Source organism: Periplaneta americana, chromosome 10, assembly GCF_040183065.1.
Source record: "Periplaneta americana isolate PAMFEO1 chromosome 10, P.americana_PAMFEO1_priV1, whole genome shotgun sequence".
Taxonomy (NCBI): Eukaryota; Metazoa; Arthropoda; class Insecta; order Blattodea; family Blattidae; genus Periplaneta; species Periplaneta americana.
This window is the reverse complement of record NC_091126.1, coordinates 172,977,771-172,994,033: the sequence shown is the minus strand read 5'-3', so window position 1 is coordinate 172,994,033 and position 16,263 is coordinate 172,977,771. Positions and strand designations below refer to the sequence as shown.

General features: G+C 37.2%; 1 protein-coding gene across 1 annotated transcript in view; it reads left to right on the top strand.

The window, feature by feature from the left end:
- The window catches only part of LOC138708155 (uncharacterized), a 102,041-nt gene extending 86,008 nt beyond the window's left edge, over nucleotides 1-16,033 (top strand). The window contains exon 2 of the mRNA XM_069838410.1: nucleotides 9,197-16,033. Within this exon, the coding sequence (XP_069694511.1) occupies nucleotides 9,272-13,597 (4,326 nt within the window). The 5' untranslated portion in view covers nucleotides 9,197-9,271 and the 3' untranslated portion in view covers nucleotides 13,598-16,033. The remainder of the gene's footprint in view (nucleotides 1-9,196) is intronic.
- Nucleotides 16,034-16,263: the final 230 nt, after the last annotated feature.

Sequence of the window (16,263 nt, the reverse complement as noted above, 5' to 3'; positions counted from 1 at the left end):
TTTCTTTTTTAACTTTAATTACAGAGATCTTCTCCTCTATGTCACACTTTCCTGTGCACATCTACTAATAAAGAATCGTTTTCCAGAGGAAAACTTGAAATGTCATAATGCAGTTTTTTTCAGTATATAACCATTTCAAATTATTATCATAGCAATCCCTCCCTAACTTATAGGCTTCAGCATGTTTGAGTAAGATTTTCTCTTATAGTTCTGGATTGCTTCCTTATCCTCTTCTCCTGGTTCTTTTTCCACGAATCTGGATCGCTTCTCCTTCGTCCTCCTTTGCCTTCAATAGCAAGAGTAATATTCTCTGCCATCATCTAAATATTAATAATGAATAAGTGGGTATATTAATTACTGATTCAGTTACATATTCACATCACACAAAAGCCTTTCAAATAAGAATAATGACTGTAATACACTGTAGACGTACACAAAGAACAGTCAACATAAACGGCGAGAAGAATGTTACGTCATATCACGTGACGAAAAAGCTCTCATTTGTTGGTTGATTTTAATAGGCGAGTTGTGAAATGACAAGTACGATGGATAAGACAATTTACGGAAAAACACTGCAGTTTTCGTTACAGATTTCTATGCGAAGAAAGATGTTTTGCCATAATTGTTTACAACAGACGTGCTTAACAAAGAAAGCCGGGATACCAGTAACTCATTTTAAAAAAATGTATAAGGCAAGTTTGGAAAGAACCGCCTCACTTATGCTTAAATCATAATTGTAAATGTTTTATGTCCCAAGTCATTTCATTTTATACATAGTCTAAATATATGCAGACTTAAGTAGAGTTAAATGTGTATTATTTAAACGCTTTTAACTTATTTTTTTCTTTTTCTTCAAATATATTAGGTCTATTCATCGCAAATGGCAGGTGAGACGTAATGCAAATACTTTATGCTTAAAATATAGCCATATATTTAGATTGGTTCGGAAGGGTGAAATTTAAGCAATGTTGAATTTCTGGCTGGAAAAATGTTAAAGAAGCAACATTTGTCTTATGTTTTCAAATAATTATGAAAAGTAATAAAGATATAGTAATAATAACAACATATATTCGGTATGGTTTGATCTGGAGGAGAAACAACCTCATGAGCAATTCAGGCCATTGGAGTGGACTACGGACACACAACGCCACCTCCAAATTTATACGTGGAAGAGAAATGACTAACAAATTTTACCTCGTAAACTTACGACATAAGCTTTCGAACATCGTATTCAATCATTTTCGCTTCCCGAATCCTGTCTTCCGAACTCAATACCCAGAATGGTTATTTTCCCAAATGGACTTTTTCTCGAATCCAGTTTTCTGAATCCATTTCCCCGAATGCAATTTCTCGAATGTCCAAAAAACCGAATGTAAAGGTACACTTTCTGAACTTTGTCAAAATAAGTTGCCACAGTGAATGCTTGGTAATATAAACAAGTTTTATGCTCGACCATGCCGAAATGTAGTAATTATACACCTGGTAGCAGTCCTTTGATGCATGTCATTAAAGTACACCTACTCATTAAAGTACAGGTGATCAGCCAATGACAAGTCAGCTTTGTACCGTTATAAAACCTCAGCCAATGACAAGTCAGCTTTGTACCGTTATAAAACCGCAAGTATCGATTATTCTCGGATATGCAATCGAAAGAGAATTAGCGAAAAGTCACGGAGGCTGGAAATCCAATACTGTCGCAGAAGGTTATGTTCTGTTACTATAATAATTAGCGTTAATTGTAAATAATATTCAAATAAATTCAATTTGTCATCTCGTTTTTCAATGTCTAATTTAATTTCAATGTTATATCAAAGTTAATATTTAGTTTATTCTGTAGGTTCTCATAGGCTATCAAGGTCAATGTGGACATCTGTTCCTCGGAAAAAATCAATACTTTCGCGTCTGCGCACATCTCACAATTTACGAGGTATTGCTCAAGGTCAGTTAGATACAAATAAAATGAATAATTTCAAGTTATAAATATGGTCGAGCATAAAAAGTCGTATGAAACTCGCCTATAATGATAATTAAGAAGCTCGTATGAAAATTATGAAACGAGCGCAAGCGAGTTTCATAAACATCCATACTCGCTTCTTAATTACTATCATTATAGGTTCGTTGCATAATGTACTATTGTTGTCATTACTTTGTAGCCATATTTCTTTTAACTACAAGATCAAAATTTACGAAATGGATACGAAACCAAAAATTACATCTACATGCTACTCAATAAAAGCGGAATTATGAAACGAGCGCAAGCGAGTTTCATAAACATCCATACTCGCTTCTTAATTACTATCATTATAGGTTCGTTGCATAATGTACTATTGTTGTCATTACTTTGTAGCCATATTTCTTTTAACTACAAGATCAAAATTTACGAAATGGATACGAAACCAAAAATTACATCTACATGCTACTCAATAAAAGCGGACTTGGATGTAAGGTTTATTGGGACTGTGAAAGACTACACCAGAAAGAATGAACCACCGAAGGACGCGGAGATATCATTGTTGTTATAAAATATTTCAGTGCTAAAATATCTTCGTTCTTAAAGCATATGAAGGAGATTTATATCATTATTTACAATATACACTAGAGATGAACAGAACTAATGCCGCTCCCGCTCGTTGTGTTCGTTGCACTTGTCTTTCGAGTCTCGTCTCGTAACTCTTATTCTCTTCAAGTATTGTCCATCATTCTCGAAATAGCATTTGGTCGGCAAGGAAAGATTTCGTAACTTTGAATAATATGCACCATTGAAATAAATAGCATTAGGGATTTCAATTGATACAAAAAGACAAAACAAAACAGTATCATAGTTATCAAAATGCTCTAATTCTATTATCAGACATTCCCTATGGTTATATAAATAGAAAACAATTCTCAAATAAATTTGCATTTCTAAGGAACATAAAACATAACGTTAAAAAAAGCGTTAATATTTTTTTACTTGAGATTGTACACTTGATCTCAAATATGCGAAAAAAAAATCTAGTCTTTTAATGAGGGCCTAGTAATTAAATAAAGTTTGGGGAACGGATTATTATACACTGAAAGGTAGAGATGATGTTTCAAATAGGCTACTTGATTGTTTATACATATATAACCGTTGCCAAAAGATATGAAAGTTCAGTCTGGTATAAACAACTGTGACGATTCAAGGCGGCTTGACGTTCGAGAGTTGACCTCTCCCGATGTCTTGAATGTTCGCTTGATTCACTCACAAGCAGCCAACGACGTGGGCAATGCTGTCATGCGGGTTTTCGGCATTGCGGGAGCTGTTAGTCTCGCTTTCTCGATTGTTGTTCAACTCTAATATACATTTTCGGAGATTAATAGTTATTTCTATATCGAATATACTACAAAATAAAATACAATTAATCTGCATAATTAGTTTGTCAGCATAATAAAGTGCTTACCTGAATGCAAGAACTAGGTACCAAGTTTTTTTTTACACTGAAGGAAAAATAAATGCTCTTACATTGGCTGGACTCAACAACTGGTTACAATAAAACACAAGTAACATTTCTATAATTTCTGGCAAAAGATTACACTTCTCTCTGTTCAGGGGAGGCAGAGGTGAAATTTTCGAATAAAACTCAAGAAAAAATGAAAACTTGGTTTTTTTCTATTTTTATTATCTTTATTTTGATATTCCGATGCTAGTTTTTGATTTTGTGCCCTTAAAAGTATGAAATTAAAACCAAGATAACTGTATTACTATATTATTCCCATAATAAACTAATACTTCTCATTATTTATATACCTTCTCTGAACATATAAATAAAAAGAAATATTGAACATTTCTTACAATATGGTGCATGGAGCATTTTATATCAAACGATATAAAGTTTTATAAAATTATTAATATTTATAGAACTATTGTACTTAGAAAGTTGAAACTTGGTATGTCCATTACTAATAACATATTTAGTATCCATGATGAATTTCAAACAAATCTCCCTTAAGGGGAGGCAGAGGTGAATATTTCAAAATCCACAAAATTTATCCGATTTGTTTGAAATTGATCATGGATACTTAGTATGTTATTAGTAATGGACATACCAAGTTTCAACTTTCTGTAAATATTAATAATTTTATAAAGCTTCATATCGTTTGATATAAAATGCTCCATGCACCATATTGTAAGAAATTTTCAATATTTCTTTTTATTTATATGTTCAGAGAAGGTATATAAATAATGATAAGTATTAGTTTATTATGGAATAATATAGTAATACAGTTATCTTGGTTTTAATTTCATACTTTTAAAGGGCACAAAATAAAAAACTAACATCGGAATATCAAAATAAGGATAATAAAAATGAAAAAAAAAACAAATTTTCATTTTTTCTTCAGTTTTGTTCGAAAATTTCACCTCTGCCTCCCCTTAATATTGTTTTCTACGACGAAAAACCCATGAAGTTGTAAAACGATGATAAATTAAATAGAAAGAAAAACAGATTATTAAAACCCGTTAAAAATTAATTTACACGTATAAAATTAGACATGGTAAAACTGAAAGATTACAGAGATTGAGCAAAGGAGGAATAAGAACCACTTATTTTCTTTTGGCTTCTCTAAATCATTGACGTTACGAGTTCAATGACTCGAAAGGGGGATTTTGAAGTTCTATCTGCTCCTGAGAATCCCGGATGAATGGTTTGGGATTTCTTGTGTTTTTTTTTTTAAACATTTCTATTGTCTCCTTATAATCTATGGAAAGCCCGGTTCAGCTGTAGTTATAGAAATATTAGTGAAAGAGGGAAAGATCGTGGAAAACGTAGGAAAAAACATGAAGATTTTATGTAAAATGAATATTTTACAAACATTTTTATGAAACATGAAAATAATTTTCGTGTTAATTGCATTGTACACATCACGATGTGAAATAAGTGACTTCACATTCTAATCCATTCCTGCTAGATGTATGGAAATAATTTTCACGAATCACAATGCAAAATAACAAAATATTCATATTTTATGGAATATGAGTATTTTACAAAAATATTTATGATACTTTGCATGAACAACTGATGGCTAAGGGGAGGGAGAGAGATCATACCTTACCCCTCCCTCCTGCTTGTGTATTAAGGGATTGACTCACGATCACGAAATGCCGACCACTGGTGTAATGAAACTTTATTCATTCATTCATTCATTCGTTCGTTCGTTCGTTCGTTCGTTCATTCATTCATTCATTTATTCCATAGATCTTACATGATCAATGAAGCTTTAAGATGTGGAACAAGTCAAAATTTTACAATATTACAATTACAATTTTTACAAATTTTTACAGTTTTACAATTTAGTAATTTTCTACAATTTTTACAATGTTGTGCAATTTTTTACAATATTTTGGCGAGATGTAGTGAGATGAGGTGAGGTCCGAGGATTCGCCAAAAGATTACCCGGCATTTGCCTTTTGGTTGGGGAAAATCTCGGAAAAACCCAACCAGGTAATCAAATCAAAGGGGTTGATGCCGAGGACTCGCCATAGACCATCCGGCTTCAGTCCCACGGCTGGGGAAAACCTGGGAAGAAGCCATTCAATGAGATCAAAGGGGGATCCAACCCAAGCCTGAACGCAGCTCATCTCTCTAGATATCCCATACTCCTCAAATACCGTATACTCGTTCGAAATGTATTTTCATACTGATTCAAGATGAATAGTTCCTTGCATGTTTGTCCATTCCGCTTATTTTACTGTCCTTCCCATTCCTCGCATTTTTGTACTTCACATGTAGTCTAAGTTTTCATTTCAATGCATCTATAGTCATGAAGATAGATGAATATGTCTTATAAAATTCACGATACAGTCCACTGTGGTAACATTCTGTCGCGTTTATAGTTTGAACAGTTCGAAATTTTGGTCCGTCAGCCTGTAACTCAGTGGGGATTGTTGATCTTTCAATGTTTAAATAGGAAAGGTAAAAAGAAAAATAAGAGTTTTCTAACCACTTTCGAAATTTATATGCTTTCTTTTCGAGCCCCTGGTTTCATCTAGAGAAGAGGGAAATAAATGTGACATAAACGTAATGTTGAGAAAAATGACTTTAAATGTTAAGTGGCAATGTAAAATTTTATGCAAAGTCTACGATGTCTGTTTTGTGCTTACATATTGAGTCTTGGTCATACGAAGCAGTCCACTGCAGATTTTGAAGAAATTTTAACATTAAGATATTAAAAATAACCATTTTATAATAAGACGTTGCACTTATATCACTTGTGTCAGGCCTACAAACTATTTTGTAGATTAAATAAAGGTAGAAACTAAATGTAAAAAAAATGTACGGTGTAAGTTACAAAATGCATTTTAAATTCAAACAATTTTAAGGGTGTGAAAAAAATTTAAGTCTTGCAAACATACAAAGTGTCCCATTTCTGTCGTTTACCCAATTTTTTTTTCAAGCACCAAATGAAATACCGTTTTAAAACGAAAGTTGTTTAAGTACAATGGGGAATTAATACTATGGGTATATCTTTTCTGTAACTTTGTTCATAGAAGAGATACGAGGAATGACTGAATTTTTAAGACACCATGGACTTTTTATTCGATGAATAATTTAATCATTTCAAGTATTGTTGAAATATATCACACTGTACTATTCTAATAAATAAAAAGCCACCGACGTGGCTCAGTCGGTTAAGGCGCTTGCCTGCCGGTCTGAAGTTGCGCTCGGCCGCGGGTTCGACCCCCTCTTGGGCTGATTACCTGGTTGGGTTTTTCTGAGGTTTTCCTCAACCGTAAGGTAAATGCCAGGTAATCTATGGCGAATCCTCGGCCTCATCTCACCAAATACCATCTCGCTATCACCAATCTCATCGACGCTAAATAGCCTCGTAGTTGATACAGCGTCGTTAAATAACCAACTAAAAATAATAAACAAAACACTGAGGGGTGCAAACGACATGGAACTCACAGTGTATATACATACTGTAAGTCCGAAATAAAAGACACTTTGTAGCACTATCATACCGTGGTTGGGTCTTGTTTCATAAATGGTACTCTAAATGGCAGATGATGTGCCGATTCTTAAGAACCATTCTTCCCTATCTTTTGAAGGCCATACCGGTACCTTTGAGGAACAGAATGGTTATGTGGTACGAGCATGACGGATGCCCAGCACATAAATCCTTAAGAGCCCGTCGTGATCGGAACCAAAGTAAGTGGATTGGACGTGGTAGACCAGTTAGTTGGCCTGCTTGGTCTTCTGACATTACGCCACTTGATTTTTTCTTTGGAGAGAGGTCAAGGATGGTATATCGAAATGTATTATTGATGTCTGTCTATCCATTTAGCAGGCAACACTAGGAAGATCTATTGCAACATTCATCCAAAGATTGTAATTGTGAATTAATTCTAATTCTCACCACTTCGAGCAGGATATGCAAGTGTTATGTTTTAGTAGGAGTATCAAAGTGCTACGAAGTGCCATTTTGCTTCGGACTTGGAGTAAGTACGTACAGTATGTATCAGTAGTGGTAGAAGTGTAGTGACAGTAGTAGTACTAGTAGGAGTAATAGTAGTAATAGTATTAGTAGTGGTAGCGGTAGCAATGACACTAGTAACAATAGTAATGGCAGCAGCAACGCTATTATTTTTTTCCTTCGGAGAAGGACCCGTAGGCAAGCACCACAGCCTTAGACTTATTTTGCAAATCTTCTTTTATTGGGTTGATTCTGAAGTCCTTAGGACCGCTCATCAAGCACGTGATTAACTGTGTGGTGCGATCTTATCGATTCAGCCACAGCATCCAGGTCTGACGGAGTCCGCATGAACAAACGCCCCTCCAACTCCCTGTGATATTCCTTTGCGGCCTCCTTAGATAGATGACATCTGTTCGCAATTCACGTGGATGAATCTGCTGCATCCTTAACCAGAGAGACATGCCGCCGCAGATTCCACTGCTCACCAAGGCGCCATCTATTCGAGGGAGCTACACTCCTTTGTTTTAACCGCAGTCCGCTTATTGAAGTCTCTAGAGCTTCTCTGGATATGTGCAGCTCCCGCAGACAGAAGCCTACCACGTCCGTCATGTCCTCCTGGTCAACTTCTAACTCTTGAATACGATTAATGAAATGATACTAATGAAACGAAATGAGTCCGAGGTCCAACGGCGAAAGTAATCCACCAATTCTGCTTCAAGTAGTTGAGTGAAAACCTCGGAAAACCCCAAACCATGTGACTTGGCCCAACCAGGATTTCAACCCGGGCCCTCTCGTTTGACGGTCAGGAAGGCTAACCGTTACTCCACAGCGGTGAACTGTAGCGGTATTAGTAGTGCTAGTAATAATAATATTTGTAGTTTTATATTTAGCATGTTTTTCAACAGAAGACGAGAAATTGCAGAGAAATTCTGCCTATCTTCTCCCAGGGACAGGTGTTATGTGCGCCACAAATCTACGACATGAGGCTCAAATCTTTGCTTCCCTCCTGGAGGAAGCCAAGTTAAAAATGTTATCGTTTTTTTTAATCAATTGACCTCGATCGGATTTTGACCCGAGAACCTTGGGTTCCAACGGGTAGCATAGCTAATTGTAACAAATGAACTACCAGGAAAACGTTTCAATTTTATAAATAACTTATATTTTGGATGTAACGACTCCTCCATTAGAATAGTTATTCTTTAATTTCATTTTTTTATTAAGACATGAATTCCAGTTTGATATTAATTTTGTTTGTTCTTCAGATTCTGAATTTAAGATATCATTCAGCGCCGATGATATACTAGAACTATAATGAATTGAAGGATGAAAGAAATTGAAGAAAAAGATCTTGATTTTTTTTTAAGCTACATTCAAATATCTTTCATGATACTCTCTGTATTTCTGTCAGAATTTCTATTCTCCTGGTTCTATACTGAGCCCCCATGCTTTTTCTTCAACTTGACAATTATGCATTGGTGGGTAAGAAGTGGCGTAATTAATACGTTGTGACACATCGTAAGCATTATTGCAAAATGTTGCCTGTTGAGATTGTGAATATTTACGAAATAAATTCACGGAAATAGTGTGTCGACTTCTGGAATCCTAAAGTAGCAAGCAGCTTGTTCATGCAGTATCATGACGAAGCAGTTTTGAATGAAGGAATACATCCTTTTCACGTTTCCTATACAAATGTAAGGTAGAAGAAAATAATGTGTTACATCCTACATTTATATTAACACTGGAATCAACTTTATTGTTTCAGGTCTACACCTCTCACTCTGCATGAAGACCGGCAGGAGTGCACCATTTTCAACACGATAAAACAGCAAAGGGCAGGATGATGACTTCCACCATTGTCGACTCGTCGAGTACCGGAACAGGCAATGGAATCCATGATGCAGTGTTTAGCGAAGGAGAAGAAGCTTCAGTGTCTGGGGAGGAAATGGAACACCACGAGGAAGAAGGCATGGTTCCCGGCACCATTACAGAGACTCCGAACTGCAAGCGTCCGTTCCAGGACAGCCAGACAGAACCCGACCACTCACAAGCCAAGAAGCGGCGGAAGCAATCGAAGCCTGTTCGACTGTTTTCCCTCACAGAACCATCCAGCGACGACGAAACAGAAGCCAACAATGAAGGTAAGGTACATAATGAAGGTTCACCAAAGTCAACACACGATGGGACAGAGACAATAGAGCAAAATATCCGCAACGTCGATCCCGAGTCGGGAAAAGACATGGAATCGGACGCTATCAAGGTGCTGGCTACTGAATCAGACCACGATTCGTCGTCACAATGTCCTTATTGTCCAGAAATTCTAAACCCCAAGGAACGTCTTAAATACCACATTGAAAATGGACACGTTCAAAAACAGTTTCAAAGTCACTTACATCAAAAAGTAGGCCTCGATACTCTCATCACTAGTAAGACAGAAATTCCACTAAATCTCTCCCATTTATCCTCAACAGATTCAACTTCCCCCATAGACTTTGTAGTAGGGTCTCTCATGTCAGAGCTTCGAAACCAAACAGACGACTCTATCCCAGGGACCAAACCGTCAACACTAATGCAACAAACTCACGATTCTGGCAACTCTATTCCTTTCGTTGATAGTAAAATGGCATTACCAGGCTACATGCCCTTAACTCCGCACTTCCTATTGCCACTCATGTCTCAAGCGTCAGGACACAATTCCTCACCATCGATTACACAGTCTCAAAGCCAGACTCCTGGTACAACACCCATTAGAATATTTAATCCTGACGCATATTGTGAGTTATGCAATAAGGAATTCTGTAACAAATATTTCTTGAAAACACACAAGGCAAATAAGCATGGGATTTATGTCGATACTCCAGGTTCAACACTCAGTGGCAACACGATCCAAGGGCCGCCTTACCCTAATCCATTAATTCAAGCCAATTTAAACCTACCAAGTATAACGTCTCCTGTACCTGGAGCACAAAATCCTAAACCCCCGCCCGCCGTTCCCAAACTACCCGACACTGTGATTATGAACAGGCTACCTGGGAATGGACAGATGAGAGCATTTTGTGATATTTGCCAAAAGAAATTCTGCAACAAATATTTTGTTAGGAGACACAAGGCTAAAATTCATGGTATCATTGACGAATCTCTCCCAACATCTGGAAATGTAACTTTCCTCAATCTTCCGAACTGCATCAGGAAGCAAGAGATCGATGAGAGGGGTAGCACATCGGCAGGTTCAGATACTGGTTCAAACGTTGTGGAAACAGTTTCCAGTGACATAATTGGAAATGTGTCGGAAATAGAAGAACTACGCGTGAATGAAAGGCATGAAAATAACATACAAATAAAGCTGAGTCCAACAACGTCTGGAACAGATGATGGTGCAGAAACTTCAAACGTGAAGGAAGAACCGGAACAAGAGGTAGAAGAAGGCCGTTCTGTGGGAGATTGTGTGGAAAACAATTCTGTCCAGTCAATGAAACTTTCTCCAACATCGTCACAATTAAACTTGAAAGAACCGGGGTTATCTTCTGATAGCTTACGGAAGATGGGTGTAATTAATGCCGATGCGTTCTGCGAGATTTGCTGCAAAGAATACTGCAACAAATATTTCTTGAGGACTCACAAAATGAAGCGTCATGGAATTTACATCTCCGATAACGATGGGAAAGATGTAAAAGCCGGAGGGAGTAACAGTATTTCATGGAACCACAATCAAACAAGTCCATTAAATTTAATTGTAGGAGAGCAGGGTACAAATAGCTCTGATTCGGGGGAAAAAGTAAGAAACGATTTCTCCGATAGCGATGATCCGGAATGTGATATATGCGGACGGCGTTTCCAGAGTTATTATCTGATGCAGATGCATCGAGCATATCTTCATATGGTCGGAAGTGAGAGAAAAGAAGTCCAGACGGATTCGAATGCTTTTGATGTCAAAGATCCAGAGGGCCATAGTACAAATTGTAATGAAGGAAATTTGCCAAACACCAGGGAAGAAACATTAGCTGAGGCGGGAAACTTTAATAACAACAATGATGGAAACAGCAATGGAGGAAAAGATGCTATAAGCGAAGATCTTCAAAAGCTCCAAACCATGATATTACAATTGAATAATTTGAATGTCAGTAAGGTTACTACATGCACAATCTGTAACAAAGAGTCGGAGAACAATTACTGTCTGAGAGCACACATGATGACAGAGCACGGTATTCTTCTAGAGGACCAAAATGGCGTCGAAGGAGACAAACTCCCTTCTATAGAGTTGTCTAGCATACCTCCTCTTATTGACACGCACACTTACTGTTTCTCATGTAAGAAAGATTTCTTCACTCAGTACCAACTAAAACAACACGTAGATGAATATCATAACAATTATCCTGTAACATCGTCAGCTACAACTTCTACACCGATATTAAGTAATACAATTAAAGAAGAGTTCGAAGCCAAATCTCCACAAGAAAAGAGTACGAATCAGTCTACGGCACACGCAGGGTCCGAGAAACGTATTTCCGTAACTCCAACGAGTAGTTACTGTGAAATTTGTAACAAGGAATTGTGCAATAAATACTTTATGAAAACACACATGCAACGTATGCACGGTATTGAAATTGAAAACGGGGCACAAATAGGGGGTGTAATATGTGATATCTGTAATAAAGAGCTGTGCAGCAAGTACTTTCTTCGCGTCCATAAGCAAAATACTCACGGAATAGTTGAAGATGGATCTGTGCCTCACTCAACAAGAGACAGCGGGAATAATGGTCATGGTCTACAGCTTCAGTTGGAAAGTGATCAAGCTCTGAAACCTTCTGAACTAAGTGACCTCAGTCATCGATATTTTAGTCATTTTACTGAAGTCTGTTCGATATGCAATCGCCGTTTTCGAAGCACGAAATGGCTGAAAGCACACCTCTTAAACGACCACGGCGAAAACGGAGTAGAGAAATGGAAGGAATTAGAGAACCAATATCAAATTCTTTCCCAACAAGGAAAACAACTCCAGGTGGTTCGAAATGTTAGCGTTTCTAACCATTCGTCGTCTGGACCAGGACCTACGTACAGTCCCACGCTGAAGATTCCAAACAATTGGCACAATCAAGAACAAGACAATGGATGCTCCCGTCCGCCCGCTATAATGAATATCGATCGATCAGGTGAAGCGGGAGGACATCAAGTTTTTTCGAGTCTCTTTGGCTCCGGGGATTCGACAGTAAAGAATTACCACTGTTCTTACTGCACATTTACAACACCCGTTCTGGCATTCCTCTTTGTACATGAAAGATCTCATGCAGGAATATCGTCTCAATCCCTTCCTGATCCAGCAAAACCATTTCAGTGTCCTGTTTGCTTACAAAGTTTCCTTCAGGCAGATGTTTTCCAACATCACATTTTGACACATCAATTTTCGGGTATATTGAATCCTTTCTTTGGTCCTTCGCCTTCCCCACACTATCCGCCGCAAATAGGGAGCATGCAAGAACGACTGAAATACACACAACATTCTCCAAACAATGACGAAAGCACGGATCGGGGAAGGAATGAAGAAAAGCTGGACTGTGAAGTTGTCGAAGAAGACTCTATGAACATAGCTGGAGGAAGGTTCAAGTTTCGGTGCTCTAAGTGTTTTCAACGCTTTAGATCTCGAGAAATGTGTCTGGCACACATTCAGAATAGGCACAATTCAAGTTCTAACAACGTCCCCGAAACATCTTCCAGCACGACAGAGACAATTGCCATTAAAGTAACACCACACGGAATGTACAAATGCATGCGCTGCGGGTTCTCCTCTGTCCACATGGTAATTGTGAAGAAGCATATCAGAAAAGAACACAAGGCCGAGAGCACTCAACCGGACATGCGACAAGAACCGCAGGCACTAGAAGCATTGTCAGAATCGAAAGAAGTTCCGGCGACTGACGAAGTGAAGAAGAAGCTACAAGAAGCGGCCAGAAAATCGCAAGTCCCCGCCTCGTACGCCGTCCCTCAGAGTCAAGCACCTTCCTTAGATCAATTCATCATGCAGCCGTTCCTCTTGGAGGAACCTTACGGAACTCCGAGTTCAGAGAAACTACAACTAGACCGGAAGTTCGTTCCTTCTCTTGTGTTCCTCCCGGTGAAGGAGAAATTGTCCGAGCCTCTTACAGTTTCCTTTACACTTACGCCAGCTTAGCATTGCGACGTCATCGTGCAAGGCGCATCCGAGGCACTCGTACATGAGAAACTGTACTTTAAGTTAAGCCTATCCAAATGGCGGAGAAAGCTACACCTGTGATTTAGTTTCCAAGTGTCTGTATGTGTGTTATTGTGTTTTGCTTGATGAGTTGGTATTTTTCATAGAGTTCCACACATCAGCACAAAAATGTTAAAAGACTGAGTCAAGTTGTCCGTTTTTGGTTCCCAGCGTATCGAGGACAAAATATTGTTGCAATGTAAAATATGAGGTGATGTTTCCAAAGTTCCTATTGCGCCTTGATAGACTGGGAACCCCACTGTATCATCGCCTAGCTTGCTCAAAAAAATCTGAAAATGTCCTAACTTGGATAACAAAAACAGCAGTGTTCGTGGATTCATATTTTTCTTCTTGTCATTTATCCTAAGATGACTTCCAAGCTGTCCTTAAAAGCAACTCAGGGTTACAGAAAATCAAGTACAATCGCCGTTCGATTCTCGAAGTCTCGAACACAGTTACCCTGCGAGAAGGACGGGACGGCTACTTTCACTACTGAACACTGTACCGACAGACGGACGGACCGACCGAAATACGGACAGACAAGCGGACTTGGTTTTGATCGGTGCCCTTCTGTCGGGACCGGCAGCACTAGACTAGCGGAGAGATATTTTACAGTGCGTAGCGTTACATTCTCCTACCCTCGTTTTAACATGTTATATTAATATATTCTAATATCATACCTCAATTGTCAATCAAAATATTGAGTCGGGCAGGACAGGGGGTACTGGTTGTTATGGCCAATGCTGTTTCTGGGGCCTTCCCCTGCGCCTACGCTCCGGCTCAGAGTACATTCAGGGAAGAATTTAATATTTAGAGACTTGTATAAACAGAAACGATTAATGTGTATTATTTATATTAGATAAGTTTACTGATTTCCTATTTCAATGGATCTATTTACTAAGATATAGATATTGAAAAAGTCTTGGTGAGTGTGAGATGTGTATGTATTAGACTAGTTTGATATATATTATATTATATGTGTAGAGAATTATCTTTGCACGTCCGCTGCGTCGGAAGACGCGGAGGATAACATTCCAAGCAGAGATGCTTCTGCTTTGTATTCTTAGTTACTTAAGATGGAGTTGAAACACATTGTCTTTCCCAGCATACGTTATGCCGTTGTGGTGAGAACGTGTAGTCATATACCACCACCTTCACATCCGAGCCAATTGATAGATCGAAAATAAAGTTAAAGTTCCTGTTAAATAAAGTACAACATTGGACAGACGTGCGTGCCTTGATTACGAGCACACGGGGAATTTTTTCCATGGCCACGCAACCTATTCCAAAAGACTCTGGCAATATCTTCGTGGTCAGAATCTTAAGTATAATTATTTTCCTTCACGTGTTCAAACCCAAATTAATTCCAAATAATGTTATTGGAAATTATTTATTTTAACCCAGCCATACATGAAAAGTACTCGATTTTTTTAGAATATCGATTGTTAAATTTTCATTTTTTAAAGCTATGACTTTCATTTTAAATACTTCAAGATAACAATTATAACGCTTCAAATACTTTGATTTTTATAAATAGTAACAATGTAAAAGAAAGAAACAGACATAATTCACAGTCTATTGACCTATACTACAAAACTTCATAGTGTCGTGGAAATAAAACACTAATTCTGTATCTACAGTAACTTGTTTTACTTTTGTCACAAAGCCTTCATAGTAAATACTGTTGAGAAGAGTAAAATAGAAAACTGTAGCTACCTATTATTGAACTATAATTTCCGATAACAGCAACAATATATTTACATTAACAATATCGGAAAGAAATAATTTTAAAACGTGCACAATCCAGTTGCGAAACTTATAAGGATTATGTACCTCGTGAAGGAAATATAGTATGTTATTTGTTTAGCGTTGATAATATAAGTTTGAAAGTTGAAAAATTTTATTTTGTTAATACATGATAGATAGCTTTAGTTATACCAATGAAATATCTCGACTAAAATGTAAAAATTTAATAAAAGTTATTAAGTATAATATTCGTTGTAATTTTTCACTGAACATTTTTCAAATATAAGCGTCGTTTCACATTAAACACAATCATACAAGTCAATCATAATTAGGTCTATTTATTCTTTTACTAAGACATCAACTCTGTCCGTTTCATCTCTACCCTAAAACATAAATAGTAACAGCAAATTTAATGATTGATTTTTTAAAAATAAGAGACATGTACCAAAAACTTCAAAATAAAACTACTGTATGAGTGTTTTGAAAGATGTTCTGACTTAAGACTATAACTGCAATTATAAATTTTACGGAATGTCATAGACATGTCAAATGAGTGGAAAAGAGCACTGTGGCAAATTTGCTTTTTGTATTCAGAAAATAATGTTTGGTTTTGTTTCCTTTTCTTTTCTTTTCTTTTGTTTACTTTCTCTGAAAACAATTGTTGTATCTAGTTATGATTTGCTTTTTGTAGAGTTTATAATAAAGCACGAATAAAGTTTGTTGCATTCTATGTGTTTTATTTAAATAGCATTTCGAAAAGGCAATACTTACATTAAAAAAATCACTCAATACACTTTTCTCAATATTCCTTGATCAATGGTAGTGCATATGATGCACAATTGCATTACACACTCCATTTC